General features: G+C 42.2%; 1 protein-coding gene across 3 annotated transcripts in view; it reads right to left on the reverse strand.

Moving 5' to 3' along the window:
• The window catches only part of SH3KBP1 (SH3 domain containing kinase binding protein 1), a 205695-nt gene that overhangs the window by 64809 nt on the left and 121793 nt on the right, over window positions 1-19093 (reverse strand). For all 3 annotated transcript variants that reach the window (XM_088532735.1, XM_088532737.1, XM_088532736.1), the window contains one exon: window positions 15860-16056. In XM_088532735.1, the coding sequence (XP_088388861.1) occupies window positions 15860-16056 (197 nt within the window). The remainder of the gene's footprint in view (window positions 1-15859; window positions 16057-19093) is intronic.

Raw genomic sequence — 19093 nt, forward strand, 5'->3', positions numbered from 1 at the left:
GGCCACAGGCCGTGCGTGCAGACAAGGCAGGAACCAGGAGCGAGGAGGCGCAGGTCCCGCAACGGCGCTGCCGCTCCCGGCACCGCTTCAGAGGAAAGCGGCGTTCAGGAAGGCCGTGCGGGAATGGGCGTCTGGGGGTGTATGCAGACATACACCGTGCATAAACACCCATATAGAAATACACACACGTATAAATGTGTGCACACACATGCACGTATGTGTATGTATGTTGTACACACACAGAGCTCTATTAAACATTTTGGAAATCAGCATAGAAATGCAAAAACCTAGAAGTATCTGGGAGCAAAAAAAAAATGTTCTCTAGTGTTCACAGAGAAATAATACATTTTCTCAAACATAGCTTTTGCTTCTTGAATGTACAAATCTCTTTTAGAATGTAAAAGAAAAACATGCACGCAAAAAGAGCAGCTTAGGCCTACTACAACACTCTAATTTTCCTTTCAGAGAGTGCTCTATAGGCCGTGATGGCAATACCCTGCATTCAGCTCACTCGGTGCCCCAGAAGGGGAGCGCTGGACGTCAGAGGCTCCCACAGCCGCGGCGCGTGCGACGCTGACACCGCAGCTCCAGGAGACCAGCGAGCAGGAAAGCAAACGAGCCAAAGGGAACAGCACAGGGCTCCCAAAAAAGGCATGTTTTCAAACACAGCACGATTTTGCTTTGTTTTCTGATTTATCTCAGCTGCTCATTCTTCTGGTTTTTTTTTTTTTCCCTACTAGAAAAAAAGCAAAACTGCCTCTTCTCACTAGTTAAACTGCATCAAGCCTAAGAATCAGTGCTTTGAACACTTCAGGAATAGTTACACTTACTAAAAACAATATTATTTTTCAAAATAACTTGAATTCCAGAAATATTTAAGGAAAAGAGTTACTGGTGTTTTACTTAATTATGTCAAAAAGTATTTGGAAAACAAATACAAAGAGGACTGTTAAAATCTCTCATCAAGATAGAGAAGGAATGACTTAGGTGGTTCTGAACGATCACAGCAAAACAAAGACAACATGACAAGGCTGTACTCTTTCAACTTATCATTATGAAGGATTATAATCAGCAGAAAGGAGAGGGAGAAGAAAGGAGCAGGGTGATTGAATTAATCTATTACATCTTATTTTAATGATCATGTAATATTATTTCAAAAGCTAGAAAGTCTCAGAAGTCAGGGTTTCACATAGATCCCTGCTTCTGTTCTCTTATAAATAAATGCAATTTTACAGATCTGACTATGCCGACCTTCGCAGTAGTAATACTTGGCAGTTTCTGTCCCAGAGACACCCTGCCATTGTGCGCTGGCTACTCAGGAGTCACCACCGCCCCGGGCTCATCTCTCCCAGACATGACGTGTGAGGCAGCTGCGTACGCGAGGCAGCCCGGGAGGTGTCCCCGGCAGGGGATGTCCTTTCAGGATGCGAGTCACCTGGACTTCTTCGGGCTATGGAGGATCATGGCCTGTTCCTTTACAGGCTGCACAGGAAGCCTTGAGGACTATCAGTGTGGTAGACCTCCACATTCAGCAAACAGAATGCTATGATAAATGCTGTTTTTAAATACACTAATGGTATAGTCTATGCATATTAACAACCAGGACAGTATACTGTTCTTATCTGATCAATAAACACTGGTGTTAGAGCAACTTCCAAATGAAGGGGAAGTGCATGAACAATTTACACTAAATTTCATTAAAACAATTTTCATTAAAGCAAACAAACTTGTTGGTCTTCCTGGCTCTTGAAAAGCATTAAAATTGTGACCTGAATGTACACCAAAAACTAAGACTGAGAGGTAGATAATACAGCCTTCTGCTTGTCTTTTGAAAAACCGTTTAACTTGGGCCAGTAACTGATTAAAAGACAGGAAACAAGGGGCAGAACTTTGTCACTAGGCTTCTGAATTGAGGAGTCCCTCAGGGATCTGGATGAAGTCTTTTGTTTTCTGCATATTCACAGTTGATCCGGAAAAGGCAAAGAACAGAAATGTAATTCAGATAAGTACAAAATTAGACATTTGGAGGAACCCCCCAACTTTAGACAGAAAACATGTAACAGTTAACACTTTGGAGGAGAAAGAACATCAGGAAGCGCTACCAAAGCACTGTATTAATCAGTCCCTAAGTCCAACACCTAGATCAGTAAGTGCAACTCTCCTTCTCCCCCTCACACATAACCTACCCCATTATTTACAGCAACTGGAAGAGTCACTGAGGATGATCAAACCTATGGGACAGATTCCTCCTCAGCCTGGAGAAAAAGCCAAGTGGGTGACCTTTATAGAAGAGGCCTGTAAAAACCAGGAGGGGCACCAAGAAGGTGGTTATGGAGGACTTACTAATTATCTCTGCCAGTAATGAAAATTACAGGTTATCAGTAAAATTGGCAGGCGTCACACTCAAAACAAACAGAGGGAGGCTCCTTCCTATGGGAGGATCCAACCTATGATTAAGGCAAGCAAAACGCTCTTGCACAGGAACTTACAGATGGAAAAATTTTTCACGCAATCAATGAGTGATTGTGTGAATTGCGAGAAAAAAAAAATCTTGGGGGTTAGTAAACACGGAGCAACCACTTAGCTTGGAAAGTCCCCATGTTACAATATCACCAGAGGTTGTGAGCACTCACTGCTGAACTATCTCTGCAAGTCTACCCTGCCCCTGTGCTCTCGCTAGGCATCCAGTACCAAGGCCAGGCACATTGTGGACCCGAGCTACACGTCTCAGGATCTTCTTGTTTTCTGGAAGACTTGTTCTTTGGACGTACAGGATGCAAATACTAAACACAGTACCTTTTTGAAGGAAAATCTAAGTAGAGCAAGGTGACAGAGTGACAGCACAAAGGAAATCACAAAGGACTACTTGAACTCCCCTCTCTCCCCAAAAGTTAGCAAATAAACTTTTTCCGTTAAAGACAAAACAAAAATAAATGGGGAAAATAATCAGAAATACAAATTCAAAACTATAAAGCAACAAACTTTTCCAGGATAGCTTACTATTTTTTCAGCCTCCTCTAACTTGTGGACCACTAAGCAAATTTGCACTGGGAAAACTTCAGAGCTATGGAGGGGCATTATACAAATTCACTTTTCCAGGCCACCTTCTGTGGTTCCCTCAGTAGTAGTCCAGAAATCCACTATAAGTCTAAAAGATATTTAAAAAAGCAAATATTTTATTAATCATTAGCTACTGTAATGCAAAAGACAAATCCACAGGACAGGAATACACAACCATATTTCCTTTTTAGACATCTTGACTTTCTCCTGACCTGAAGGGTGGCCCATGTATAACACGACATTGTAAATGAAGCGCTCATCACGAGGCAACGATCTCCTGAAGTAAGGAGACGTTTTTCGAGTACTCTGAGAAACGATCTCTTTCACTGCCTCTCAGTTTCTCTGGGGAAGTGCTGCAGGTCTGAGATGTCCTCATATGTGCAATATATTGACTTGAGCTTAACTCTTCTACAGAGTTAAACCAGTAATGAATAACTCAATTCAGAGTTTCAGGGTGTAAATACACTTTGCTCTAACATTAACTATACTCATGCTTACGTGGAGGTGTAACTGTTTAGATCTGCCATGTTCATATAACCTACGTTTTTGCATTAAAAGAAGAGTTTCAAACTTTCAGGGTGTGGAAGCCATGTAATAAGAGGGATTGTTCCACAAGAGTCCTGATTTGCAACTGTATTTGCAGCTACAAAACATCCCTTCAGCATTTCAGAACTGCTTAAATGGAAAATTACTTTAGTTCTTGCTTCCAGCTGCTGAGCTGCACCAGAAATGACCTGAGCCAGCACCAAATGTCCCATCCAGCTCTCCATGCACTAAGACGACCAGGTGCTGAGCAGACCACCAGCAGTCTGCAACCACAGATGGAGAGTATCTTCATTAGCATTATGCAAGTCTCCAGAGAAACACGTGGTATTTCAATTATGTTCCAAAAACTAGGTAGTTAAAATACATGATGCAAATTTTCTGTTTTAGCTTCTTACACAGAAAATTGGGCAGGAACAAAAGCTTGAATGAACAATGAAAAGTGTTTTTCCTTAAAACTCCGGGTAGCTAACAAGGAGGACAGGACACATCTTGCTTTTTCCATCATTATTCTCTACACTAAACCTCTTCTACTGGCAGATTACTGCAGAGTCTAAAGTTGCTCTAATTTGCTATTTTGACAATTTCTTAATATTTCAAATTATTGTGAGGGGGGACTAGGAACAAGAAAGGATTTTTTTCAACTGACATACTTGACATGCTGAACAGAAGAAAGACCTATACATCTTAACTCCCACACTTTCTAACATTCATATTTTTGTAAAATTTGGAATTCTGACATTTGATACCATTAGGTTGTCAGTTATAAGTGGCTAATGAACTAAGAATCTGCCTTCTCAAAGGTTAGCGGTTTATTATATCCAAGTGAGAACGTGAATGCAAGAGTTTAAACTAGGTAGCTTTTGCTGAAGCAAATGGAGCAAGACATTAGAATCACTGATGAGTAAAAATGCTTAGCAAATGAAATTAAAAAAAAAAAAGCAAATATGGAACAAAATACAGATGATGCTCCCAATTGCCTCATTTCCCAGCAGTGAAAGCATACATGTAGAAATGAAATATAAGAACAAGCTTGCTTTTACTCCTAGGCTGCAGATTTGCAGTGGTAGAGCGTGTTTCTTTAGCAACAGTAAATATTTTTGCAGGACAGAGGTCTTCTCTCTTCCCTGATTTATTTATTTTTCATTTTCCCCTTTTACTGACTGTGTTTCAGGGCTGTGTCCTTCTCTACCCCTTGTCAGCATTTCTACCATGTGCAGGCTGCAACTCACAATTAATTTCTGTCTCCTCTGGGAGGAGCCTTCAGTGAGTCTGCACTTAGTGAATGCAATTCCTTTCTGCTCTCCCAGGAGAGCCATGCCTGTCTAGATTGCAGCTGATAACTAGGAAGATCCAGTTTGTACCATCAGGCATAGAAAATGCTTTTATGAAACCTGCTCTTTTCCAAAATTTATGAACATTACAATTCCAATTGCTTCAGGGATCTACACTTACTTTTGCAGTGGTAAAGACAACAATTCAGTTGCTTTTATATGTCTCAAAAACTAGAAGAGCAAAAACTAGGGAATGCTTCTTTTTCTTCTTATGTATAGCAAGTTTTTCCATGGTTTACTTATATCCGCTAAAGGCTGTTCGTTAGTACAAAAACAAGATCTTCCTAGCTCGCATTTCAGAAATTTAACCCAGCCTCCAAGGGGAAGGCCATCCTTCGAAGAGAGGCTCTCATCCGGAGGCCGTCCCCATACCCAAGCTCACTGTGGAGCTGGTCCTGAAAACCAACTCCTTGAAAGAGCTGGCAAAAGCTCATTCAGGAAAGTTCATTCCAGCCAAATCATAAGCTCCAGGATCTGAGAATGATGCCCAACGTCTTAACTGGCAGCTAAAGTCGAAATCTGGCTTAGGAGCTCATCCAGCAAAGATACAGGAAGAGACTAACACAATTCCTAGGAGCAGAGGTGCACATTAGCTCTGGAAAGCCACCAGCGACACAGCCAGATGATTTACCAATAAATCTAACTTACCAGGCACCCCCAAAACAGTAATTCATTAGATTGCTGACACTGATTAGACCATATCACAGCCACTGTAACAAGGCCAGATTAGACAACACTATCGTTATGCACACAAAGAGACTAAGCACAAATGAGGCTGGCTGTAACGGGTGTCTGGAGGCTTCAACACTTAGCTACAGGATCCAAGTAAAATCAGGACAGAATGGGAAACAAGGATCTGCCATTGAAACTATACTTTATTACAAGTGAACAAAAACAGCATTGCTTTGTATACACATCCCAGTTTTCAAACACAACCTGCAAACAGAATTACACAAACTAACTGGCTTCAAACATATGATTACTCCTATTTTAAATAGGAAGAAAGTGAGGTTCATTTTTTTTTCTCCTCTGAATTCACACAGGGATGAAGCAGAAATAAATTCAGGATTCCTCTTTACAAAATACCACATTGTTAAGCAGTACTATGTCTGGTAGGCAGGCACTGTGACCTCTTTTATTAATTGTGCTCCTTGATTTTTACGCTTATGGAAAAATTACAGTAAGTGAAAAAGAGAAGATACAAACATAAAAGAAAAAATCCTCCTTTTTGCAGCAGCAACAATACTTTCTTCTTCTGTGAAATTCAAAGACTGAACAAACAAAAAATAACCCCACACCTCTATACTATCATGCAGATAATCCTGGACTTGATGGTGACAGCAAATATTGCTCCCTTTTCTTTTGGCTTATGTTCTTTCTTTTCTCCTCAAATTATGCTTTCTTTCCATCTTTAGGCTTTTTATTTTTCCACCTTGAGTCACTGAAATCAGGACATAAGTTACTGAGGCTAAAGAGGGAGATATTTTTATTTTAAACTCTCACAGAGAAAACTGTGGCGCAACAAGCGACAAGGCAGAAAGGATATAGCATCCGCATCCTTTCAGCTCTCCCAAGTGATGGGAACTCAATCTATTTCCCTCTGAATGGAGCGCAGAGACTGGAAACGCAAGCGCAAGGTGACTAATGGCAGGGGGCTCTCAGCTCTTCCGCAAGCGCTGAAGTTCGGAGCAGAGAGCGCTCCAGGGGACCCTGCCAGCGGCACAGACCAAGTTCTGCAGCTCTCGGGGTAGCCTCCGCTCAGCCTCTAGTCACATAAAATACTTAATACACAAACAAGAGCAACAAGGAGTTAAACAAAGCATTTTAGGATTTGGCCTGCAGACTTCTGACCCCATGGAGCACCTGGCTGCTCTGTGCTCCTCTCGCACCCCTTCGCTCCCCCTTCAGAGGAAAGACACACGCCACAAGGCCAGGGAATAGACATCTCAAAACTTGCAGCTTCATTTCGTATTGTGCACACAGTTGCACACAGGGACTTCAGCTTCTAAAAAGCAGATGTTTAGAGAGATTTACTTTTTACTACCAATAGTCCCCAAAGTATCTGCAAATAATTAAGCAATTTACTTGGCATCTATCCATTCAGCTTTCTATAAAAATTCATAAGAATCAGCTCACCCTTGCTTTCCTCACTCTTTTCTGGAGGAAAAGACAATTGCCATCTACAGTTTATCATCCAAGCAAGTATGATTTTCTAGAAAACTCTTCATTTCAGTTTGCCTTGTCCATACCAATAACTCCAGATGTCACCTCACTCAGAACAGGAATTTGTAATGCTCCTTCCTCTCCCCATCCCTCCCCACCATAAAGAGCTGCAGTTTTATTAGATCATTTTGGAGGAAGAAAAAAAAAAAAAAGAGGTGACCTTGTTTAGTAAGCAAAAAATTGAGAGAGCAATGCATCCTAGAGACTGTGTAGCGACTCTTGCTTAGCTGCAAAGCTACATTACTCTTTACAGTAAGAGAGCTGAAAGCAAATCATATAGAAATTAAACCCATCTGTGCAGGTTTAATGGCCAAACAGTCCGAAGGGGGAAAAACAAAATCCTTAAGCTAAACAGTTCCAGGATAGAATGTGTTTTCACAAAGTGATCTCCTCTTAACACGTTCCCGGAGCAGGAACGCACCTCGGCACCCCGGGGCTCTTTCTCTGCGCACCGACACGCAGCGCCGACAGAGCGGGGAGCGGAACCCAAGCGCCCGCGCTCCCCGCAGCACCCACTCTAACACCACCCTTTCACCCAGTCACCGCAGCGGGGGAAAGGAAGGCATTGACAGTGTTAAAAGAGGTACCTGCTCTGCCATGGCGAAGCCGGGCTGCCTCGCGGCAGGGGCTGCCGGCGCCGCGCAGCGAGGCCGCCCGCCCGGCCCTCACACTGAGTCACGCTCCGGGCCGGCCTGGCAAACAAGGGCGCCGCTTGTTTCCTTCGCAGGAAACCTGGAGCGGGGCCCAGCGCCGCTCACGGGAGGTTCGGCCTCTCCCCTCCGTCGCCAACCGAACCGGTCCCCCCCGCCCCCGCCCCAGGGACGGCCGCAGGAAAACGGGGGCCGCACGGAAAGGCGGGCGAAGCCAGGAGGGGCCGACTCCGGAGAAAGGGCCTGGGCAGGAGATCTTGCCGGAAAATGAGCTTTGGACAAACGGTGAGTGTATCAGTCACCTCAGTTTAAAGAAAGGAAAAAAAAAAAAAAAGAAAAAAAAAAGACTGAAGTTTCATGTCACTTTGGCTTCCATTGGGCCTTTTGTTTTTCAAAGGAAGATGATTAAGAAATTGGTAGAAGTGAAGCATCATTGCCATGCTGATGTGTTCCATGAAAACTTCACAAATTCCTAGCGCTTCCTCTTCACAAACATCCTCTTGAGTTTAAAAAAACTCAAGAGAGGCAGAGGGGGAGCAGGCGGCAGCTCACCATAGGGTAATTCACTGTTCAGTCTGCTTAAGCTTTACTTGCTGAGCCATTATGGTAGTAAAAGCCTGGAAGATGGGGTGTGCACGCAATCTTCTCTAGGGAACGGTATCCCGTCGATTTTTCTAGATGCTTTTTAAAAACAAGTCAAGCAGACACCTCTTGGGGATGATTCATACCTACTTGGTCCTAAACTGACCAAACGGCTTGGATTATACAATCTTCGAGATCCCTTTGGGCCCTCTATCAAAGGCAAATCAAAACTGATTTGCACAGGACCATCAAAGCAAGTCTACACTTCCAGGAAAAAAAAATATATACATATATACACATACACATATATATATATATATATAGTGATATTTTTAAGACAGGAAGTGAGCAAGATGATGGATCACAGCGAAGGCAGCATCTCCCGCCGCACACGCCCCGGGCCAGGGCCCTGCTGCACAACAGGCCCCGGGATGATTCAGCGGGCGCAGGCTGACGTCCTGCGCAACCCGCCTTCCTGCAGGTTTCTATCTTCCGATCACTGATTATTTTAAATAAACAGAAAAAAAAGGCGAGTATATAAATTCTACTCAAGGTGACGTGCAGATCTGACACAGTACGGTTTACGTTCACAAATCTACTTAATGCCTCAGCAAGTATGAAAGTTATTTATGCAGTTTGAAAACCCAGATTTTTTTCTGCATAGCAGTATTCGCAAAAAACATTTGTGCAAAGAATATCAAATATCTTCTCATCAAAACTTCTATAAGCTTTTCAAAATTCAAAAGCGTTAACAACTAAGCAACTCAAAACTTGTCTCTGACAAAAATTAATGTTAAGCAAGAAAAAAAAATAATTTTAGCTAGAAACACTACGACACTGCTTATAAAACTGCCCATTCCAAAGGTCCCAAATACACTAATTTAATCTTGTTTATGACAGTTTAAATCAGCTAGATTTTATCTAGGTAGATTTTATTGTTGTTATTACATGCATTATTGTGCATTAATTTGTAAGCCAGTTCTCCTGAAGCTTACTAGACAGCAAAAGGAGTCACCTTGCATGTCAAGTACTTTTACTTTCTGAAGTAATTGAAACACGTAAGAAATCTTTTTCTGGAAATTCATTTTCAGTTCCATCAAATGTCTCTGGAACACAAATGGACTCCATTTCAACCTACTAAAGCATAGCGCTTTGTGTTATTAAACCTACACATCCTGTTTTTCATGGTGAGGCACACGAACATTTCGTAATGAGAACCAGGGAGCATTCCCTCCCAGCCCTCCTCCGAGGGACCTCATCCTGGCCGAAGCCCAGGGCTGTCCCCCAGGACAACAGACCAGATTCTCCACGTCACTTTTAGAAGCAACTTCTCGTAGTAGGAATATTTCCTACACTTCTTTGTCTCTATTTTTATGTGGTTTTGAAGTGGCTCAGGAACAGGGGTAGGAAACGGTTTTCCCACATAGGCATTTTGCGTTTCTTCTACACAGACAAAACTTTTCTGGGTAGCAGCCAGTGATGTGCATGTGAAGTGTTGTTGCACAGGCAGCAAATATCTTACATTTATCCGACTCCAGTGGCTGCTTTATTAAAAACAAAAGCCTAAAAATGGCATAAGCAGCATAAAATGTTGTGTGGTTAGCTTTTCCCCACACATACACACGCACACCAAAAAAAAAAAAAAAAACCCACCCTACTGCAGATTGCTTAAAAAGCTAAACCACGCCACCAAAACCTGGACAGCTCTGCTCAGGCAGCTTGAACATATTACAACCCAAAGGGATAAAATGTGAGAATGGAGATACCTAATGGGAAAGCATGGAAAAGCAGGAAGTATCCAGGAGATCAGGAAACACTATTTATTCACATATCGCAGTCCAGTGACTCACGAGAGACTCACAGCGAGTCGGAATTATCCAATTTGTTCCCCTCTATTACCCTTAATTTTCCATTTCCTGCTCTACACTCTTTGTACCAAGCCTTGTTTGGATTAGGCCTCCCCATAAGGGGCACGCTGCTTTTCAACTGTCCCTCGTCTCCAGGGCTGCCGTATTTCAGCTGCCCTGCATAAACCAGGGTACTTCTCACCGGTTGCGCGTTATTACCCAAAAAGGGCCTTAATCTTTAAAGAACTTGTTTATAACACCCGCAGTGCCCTGCGAGCACCCATCACATTTGCAGATAGGTGCCACTTCTGCGTAAAGGAAGATGATCTTTTTTCACCGAATCCTATTAATTAGGGGTTATTAACAAATTACATATGTGTAATTATATAAACTAAGGGTGCCGGCAGCAGGGGAGCAGCTTCGCCCTGCGCCCCGCCGCGCACCCTGGCTGTCGGTGGCGGCTCTCGCTGCAGGGATGAGCGCCAGGAGCTGCTGCCCGCGCGTGGAGTCCTGCCCCATGCGCAGGGCTCCGCTACATCAGGAACCTCAGAAGGGCCGAGGGAGGCCGCAGCTCGCCTCTCTCTGAGACTTCTTTTTTGAACAACAGTTGAAAATTAAGGGGGGAAAAAAATATTTCCTGCAAGGAACAAGGCAGGAATTAAGAGCTCAGGCGAGGCAGAGCTGCAAAGGGAAACAAAACAGTCACAGCAGCTCCAGTGTCCCTAGGGCACAGGCTCAAAACACACAGGCCTCACAAGTGCTCAGCCTCCGCCTGACAAGTCCCCACCTTATTGCAGGGGGCAGGCACACTTAATAATTGACACCAGCTTCTGGCCCTCATAGCTGTTGTGTCTGCTCTCATTATTTCTTCTCCACTTCCCTCTTGCCAATATGCTTAATATATAAATAAAATGTAATTAACATTTATTTCAGCCCAAAGTTAGTAACTTGCAGTGGGAAGGATCCGTAAGTGCTAGCTAGCTAAATCTTACAAGTTTCTGGATCTAGAGCCATGACAGCCTTCCCCTGGATATTAAATCATTATGGTGGCTGCAATATTTCCCAAATTGACAGCTGAATATAATTTATGTCAAGCTCTGGCAAGCACTAATGTGGCCTCAGCAAAGACCATTAATGAAACCTAGTCCTTTCTGTGAATTCACCAATGCCAGTTAACCACCAAAAAGTCTTAAGAAACCTCTTGCCTGAAGAAAAGTAGAAATATAATAGTCTCAAATACAAAATGTGAAAAATCTTCTCTGCAGTCCCTTCTGAATAAAGCAGTTTTAGGGAAATGTATAACGGGATGCTTTAGTTTATATTTACCTAGAATTGCATTTAGCATTCTTACGTGAAACATCAACTCACTAATCAATCCCATATAGTTAAAAATCACTAATTTTGACCAATACATTCCTTATATTCAAAGGTTTATTTTTAAGTATGGGAAAGGAAAAGTGCTGGTTTGTTGGAACAATGGAAGCATATATAGACAATATTGGAAGGAAGTCAAACCTCAGAGCAGAAATTCTAGATAAGCTTCTACAAAATGAAAGAAGAAATAAGAATAAAATCTGTTACGCATCTTGCGGTGGCACCAGGAGAAGCTGAAAACATGAAATGGGCATTTACTTTTGACCACAAGATCTGTGGCTACTCTAACAGTGTTTCACTAAATATGCGATATGAATACACGCACACTACGTACCAGCAAACTATGGCTTCAGCTACACGTAGCATAGATTCTTGGTGCACGAGAAAAAATGCAGCTGGTGGCCAACTGATCAATACAAACAGCCAAAGAAAACCAGAAATACTGCAAAGCAAAAGCATTCAACTCCTTTATTTTAAAACACAAAAGACGACCTCCGATGGCACTGCTCTTATTAAACGACCACAACCACATCATTAATTTCCCCAGAATAATCAGCTTTTCTGAAACTTTAAACTAAGAACAGCAAATTCTGCCCACCAATGAAGCCACTGGGGTTTCACAAATTCTTCAGTTTTGCCTTTGGTTATGGAGTTCATTGATCACCTTCAAGGAGCATCCCCAAATTTGGCACTGTTATTAACAGATGATCTCCTAGCGCACAACAAATGGGGTGGTGATTTGCAGGGGGACCTAAGGGAACCCAATCCTGCCCAGCTGCCAGCAGTGCTCTCTGCCCTCCCACTCCTGCCCATCCTGGCGCCAAAACCTCCCTAACTCACCATCACTCTCAGCTCATTTAACTTTGCAAATTACCTCTCCACAAAACATGCTGTAAAATGACGACTCATAAAATAAAAAACAATTAAAACCACAAGGTAGTAAAGCCAAGACCAAGCTGAATCTCCTGTAAACAGGACCGTTGTTTTCCATGAGGATTATCTTGTGATAAATAATCCCACATTATGCAAACTTGATGATTATCTACTCATACTTAGCACATTCAGCAGGTGTTAGGAAATTTATAAAATCAAAATGGTAACAGTATCGTTACAGAAGTACATAAAATGTTTCATCTGTAACAGAAACAAGAAGAGCCAACAGAAGGAGCTTTAGTCTCCAAACTTCAGAAAAAAATAACACGACATGAAGAAATTGAGTGGGGCATCATTTCGGCGTCTTCAAAAAATTGAGAGCTACTATTAAAAAAGAGGCTACTTGTTGTAAATGAGCAGGTTACTTACCAGGAAAAGATCCCTTTAAAAACTAAATTGACTTGTACTGATTTGGCACTCTGCATCGTAAGGTTACGACATTTTTGATCCAGCAAGCAGAGCTGCAGAGCCCTCAAACCAAGTATGACCTTTCTTGGAACTACAAATAAAACAGAACTCTCTAAGTATCAGCCAGCACCAAATGGCAGAGAGCACCACAGTGACGAGGGAGGAATTTCTTCCAGCCAGGAGAATGTATTGGAGGGAGGAAGGGCTGATGTTTTGTAGTCATAACCCAACCTAATGTTGTATCGGTGAATCACATATCTGTGCTATGAGTAGCCAAAGCCTGTATCCATGAGCCTCAGAGTGTCAATGTTAAAGATTAACCATCTTGACTTAGGCCAGGAAATTGAGCAGTGACGGTGCAGACGTGGGTTTAACCTATCTGCATGCCCGAAACACAAGTGACACATTCTGCTTACAGAGATGAAGCTGTTCTGTTCCGTTACACACAACGACTTTAAGAGAATCTGAAGATGTGGGAAAGAAGATCTGGGGATAGATGGTGAAGACTCTCGAAATCCTAAAATCCATTTTTGGCTGGGAAACAAACCTACCAGCCTATGCTGCACAAATATCATCTGCCCTTTGGGAAAAAAAGGAGGGTAACATTTCTCATGACTAGAAGGTGGAGCGAGATTTCCCTTTGCTGAAGGGAGGTCACTTAATAAGTACTTTGTGACCACTTCACTTTAAAACAAGGGACTTCAGAGTTCAAGGGATATATAATTTATTTTAATCAGGTCCCTTTTACGATCTTTACCATACACACGGCTACGCTTACAGTAAACTGCAGACAAAAGAATTCCTCCATGTAACATTATAAGGGCCTTGTCATTTGTAAATTCTGATCTGCCCACATATAAATCTAAGAATGTGTATCTTAGTGATCCTCTTTATGTACGGCACATAAAATTTATATCCCTTACCTAGCCAGTAGCAGGAAATTAATGATTAAAAATTAATCTCTTGTAGATCTGCATTATTCAAGCATGCATTTCCTTTGCTACAGGATTTTGCACAGTCTGACTTGAGAAAAGTTTAAGTAAATACATGCATGAGCTTAAATCTTACTGCCATCAGTCCTGTACAGGCACTTCTCTTACCTGGGACTTGTTTGAAAAAGAATCCAGGTAGCCATCAAGTTGGGAAAAAAGAACTTCACTAAAAACCTTTCCTTAACCAACTTCATGTGCTGGAACGCACAGAGCCCTCATAAAGCCCAGTCTCACCACAGGTCACAGATAAGCTCCGCTGCCAGGGCCCCAGAGGCTGGCTCAGGGGCAGCGCACAAGCGAGCACTACCAGAGCTGGGCTGCTGCTGCCCTCCTGCCTCTCGGTGAGGGGGCTGCTTGGATGAGGGGCCCTCTGAGCACAGGTCAGCCTGCTTCCGTGTAGAAATACATCACCCAAGCCCTGCACATGAGTTAGCAATCAGGCCACACAGAAAGAGAAGGTCAGCTGAGCACCATGCAGGCTTGGAAGAAGCCAGCAACAGGCTGGCCATAAAATAATCTAAGTTTTTCCTATACTCAAATACTCAGATTATCCCAGCTTTCCACTACCCTATTAATTCAGAATCCAAATTGCAATAAAATACTAGATATCTTTCCCAGAGCATAACTAGCTTAAGAAGTTTCCATTGTATCTCAGCAGCATCTTGCTTTCTGCTGTACTATTATAACTCACACTAGGGAGGGAGGTTGTGCTACAAATCAGGTCAGTGAAATGACCTAGCTTAAAACCCCGAAGCTTTGAGGGCCCCTTGCAGAAGCATCTGGAGCTGAAGACATGCACAGCTCAATTCAACTCAACTCAACTCAGCTCAGCTCAACTCAAGAGGTGAGAAGCTGCCACACTAGGGAACAACCACAGCTGCTCAGAAGCCTCTTAAAATCACCTTTGAGACAAATGTATCATTTAACTGTGTCTGAAACAGAATCATGGGTTGTGCAAGTCTCCCAGCACGGTGCCCCATGCCTCAGAACACCATGAACCCTAGAAAAATCTCATTCTTTGCTTAAAGACAAGAGGAGGATTTGACAACCTTTCTTTTTGATTAGGAAATCTTATTAGGAAACAATGTATTTTTGGGAGTCATCTCTCTAATGAACATACCCTAGAAAGATCAATATATATTTTAAAAAAGTTATTATCTTCCAGTTTACCAGAAAGACCACATTTTGCTCTCTAGCCTCTTTATTTCTAATTTATGAAAAAGACTGTTTTGGAGGCTGGAGGAAAAATCATGCTCTCTAAGATGATTTATTGGAATCTGTTATACAAAAAAAAAAAAGAAAAAAATTTTTTTTTTTTTTTGGCCAGGTGTTAATCTCAGGACTTTCTTTTTAGGTCATATGGAATTAAATTACATAACATATGCTTTCCCTTTTACAGAGCCCTTTACACAAAGCTGGATATTTTTTTAAAGCATCTTCTTAAAACAACAAACCTGCTACTGACTTGAGGTGTTGAGGTATTTTCTGAAAGTTTCCTTTTTAGCAGGCAGATGGCACAGTGACTGTAATCCCCTCTTAATTTACACAACTAGCTATTACTTCTTATAGTAATGTGAGTAACTGCAGACCTGAAAAGGCCTCTCAAGTCTTGTACTCCAAATGAGTATTTGCTGAGAAAAAACCCCAACCAACAGATGGAAGTATGAATGTAGGAAGAAACCTTTAAGGAAAGTCACAATTCTAGCAGACAGCCAACCTCACTGGATTTTACTTTCTGGTGTTTGGCAAAAAAAACACCCCACAGTCTCGTTTTGTACAGAACAGTGTTGTACACAGAGAATAGGAAATCACAACCATAAATCTCCAAGTTTTTGCCAATGATCAAATTTAGAACTTCAGGGGGAAATATTATTTAAACCAACACCAAAAGAGATTTAAGAAATGATACAAACCTTATCTACTGGGAGAAAGTCATTGTCAACTTCTATTGACCTTGGTCGTAGCTTTATAGGTTTGTCCTTGAAGATATCTCCGAAGCCAACACCCTTGACCTTTTTGGGTTGGATTGTGGTGCCTCCGTTGGCTCCTTCAGATTTTGTGCTGCAAGAGTCACCTCCGTCACTCTCAGAGCCTGTGGCATCTTTTAGGCCTGTGAAATGCGGGGAAGAAAGAAAGATTCTTAAGTGTTAAATCCAATAATTTCAAACCGGACAGTGAATGGAAAATCTCTCCCACCATCCCCGAGAGGAAAACAAAACAACCATACGAACAGGTAAAGAAGATGCTGTCTGTGCCATGCACTCATTCTACAGATTTTATGATCATTTTATTTTATCACACCGGTGTATTAGCCAGAACTTACACCAGCCCGCAAAACATGCATGCTCCAGTATCAAAACTGTATTCATGAAGGTAGCCATTACCAAGAAAATCCTTCATCCCTAGAAAAAGATTATTCAGAAGAGAATCCAATAAATGAAAGTGTTAAATTCAGCTCTGGGGCAGCTATTATATAATGCCACTTACAGCTAACAAGCAGTCAGACCAGGCATACTGTACCTTAAATCTGTACGACCCACAACAAGCCAATTACACAATTAGTATCTAAAGGTACATTACCTGAGAAATATAAAGCTGAAAGCTGTTTAAACAAATTTGCAATCAAATAAGCTGCATAATAAGTTCCCTGCTGAAAATTAAATCTCTCTGCAGCAGACAGCCTCATAAGAAAAGCACCCATGCACACCATCCTCTAGGAATATAATAAATCAAAACTGACATTCTGATTTGCATTATTTCTTTCAGTGAATAGGAAAATTTATCTACACTCATCTGAAAATTTCCTCTCTTTGAATAACAGAGGCTGCAAATCCAGTATGGTGACTGTTCCAGCCGCTTTACAGAATGGTGCAGAGGCAGACCCAATACTCACTGGCAGCAAAAGTGACCCACTGAAGATTCCTCCAATTGAGAATCATTCAAATCTTCCTTCTTACATTACAGACTGAGCCTAACTATGATTCCAGAGGGGAAAGAAAAAAAAGAAAAAAAAGAAAAAACCACCCCCAGGAATTGCTGCTACTGCAGAGCATGCATTAAATCCACCTAATCACAAGGAACCCAGAGTCTCACATTCTGCTCAAAAGCGTTCATGGTGCCACAGACACGAATCTTGTGCGTCAAAGCAGGAAAATAAAGAAGCTTTCTTATCTTCTTAGTCATTTTAGTATGGAGGCCCACAAATCGACTCCAGTGGATTTTTATAGCAACAGACTACTAGGAACAGAAGAATCACTCTTGAAATTTGGGCACCCCAAATCAATTCCCTTGGGTGCTCCAGCATGTAATCTCTTTCTGCCAGAAGGAAAGAAATGAAAAATGTGGGTAAAAATAATGAGGTCTAATGAATCTGCAAGTTGTGGAACATGTGGGAAGCTTTATAGTAGCCTCATAACGCCTCAGTTCCTACAATTCTCTGCCACTTATAAGCAGCAGGAATAGGATGAAACAGTACCCCGAGCTGCAATCATCAGAATACAGCTTCCAGCCTAAAATAGAACAGATTCACTAAACTGAACGAGGCAAATGTAAAGAAAGAATATTAAGAATATTTCACTGAAGTCAATGAAAACCCCTACGAATAAAAAAAATAGTATTAAGAATATATTCTTTTCTTTCCTCGCCCCCAACTCAAATGATGGTTTTGATTTTAACAAACCAAAAATCCACAGGATGAGAAACTTCCTAAGGAGGACAGAAAAAAAAAAAAAAAGAGAGAGATTCAAGGTAGAGTTCCATTTATATTTTCTTGATGTTCAGTTCATAATGGTTCATTAAAAACAGAGGCAGAAAATAATGATTTTCTGAAATTTGGGACATGTTTGATTTTGTAGGTTTTTTTTTTCTTTTTTTTTTTTTTTCTTTTTTAAGTAGGATCATTTCAGTAATCAGGCATGTAACACAGCCATGCAAATGGTGGCAATAGCCCATCTCAGAAACTGCTGCATCAACGCAGGAACCTATGAAGCTACAATCTCTGGTAAAGAGATATGTAGGTCATGACAATGCTCAAGAAGGAAGCATATGCATGGAGTCGATTGAGAAAGATTCATCTGAGACCTGATAAATTCTGATATTCTCCACCCAACAACTTTCTGTGATTTAGCTGAACGCTACCTTGCTTCAGGAGAGACCTCCTGTCCTACTGGCAGCTCACTACAAAGAAACACAACCATCCAGCATTCATCAAGGGCTCCTTTAAGCTTCCCTGCTGAACCATAGAAATGTTCCTCATGCTCAGACCTACAGGCACAGCTTCATAATAAGGAAAGCTAGGGGCTCACTTGTTAAAACCACTTTTAATATCAGGGATGTGCGAGGAATGGAATTCAGGAACCGTCTCAGGTGAGGAGTTTGAGCAAGAATATTAAAAAAATCAACATACTCTGCTCCGTTCTGAGATTTTCTGTACTCCAAACAGAAAACGAGCAGGGATGCAGAGTTAGAGAGGGTTCCCCATTAAAAGCAGGTAAGAAGAGCCGTAAAACGTTCCAGCGCTCCGGCCTCGTGCGTGGCTGCCGTAGCTACCCCCTGAACAGGGATCACATTGCGCACCCTGCGAGGGGTCGGTTTAGATGGCACTGCACAATTTAACTGTTCCGTAAACGGCACAAGAGTGGAATAAAAATAATTTTAAGGAGTTTTATAAAACAGTACTATGACTCTTCTTAAGTAAGTCAGGGCCTTTATCTTTTGGCTTGAGCCTTTTTACCTTCCCCAGAAGAGCCTGCGGGGAGCAGACTTGAGGCTGGTTGCACCGGTTTGCAGCAGCAGCTGCAGTTCACCTTCACTGGTGGTGCTTCACATCACCAGGGAGGTGAATTCGGGGCACGCAGGAGAGCAACACCCAGTGCCTTCACGTGCCCCCTCCCAACCGGCTGTGTGCTCTGGAGGGAAGGAACGTATCCACAGCAGAGCCATGCCACAACCCCGAGGCATTTGCAGATAGGGGTAGGTCAGTTAAGGCTGGAAGGTCACTGCCTCTCTCTTGCCACCAACCTGGTGTGTCTTAGGCAGTAACAGAAAACATAGGAGTTCTACCAGCGGGACTGCTCCAGCCTTGCAAAATGTCAGTCACTAGGTCCTGGATAAGGGAGAGACTAAAGGACCTTTATTTACTACTTCTG

Source organism: Tinamus guttatus, unplaced genomic scaffold (assembly GCF_059628265.1).
Source record: "Tinamus guttatus ecotype Peru unplaced genomic scaffold, ASM5962826v1 Tinamus_guttatus_pri_ptg000470l, whole genome shotgun sequence".
Lineage (NCBI taxonomy): Eukaryota > Metazoa > Chordata > Aves > Tinamiformes > Tinamidae > Tinamus > Tinamus guttatus.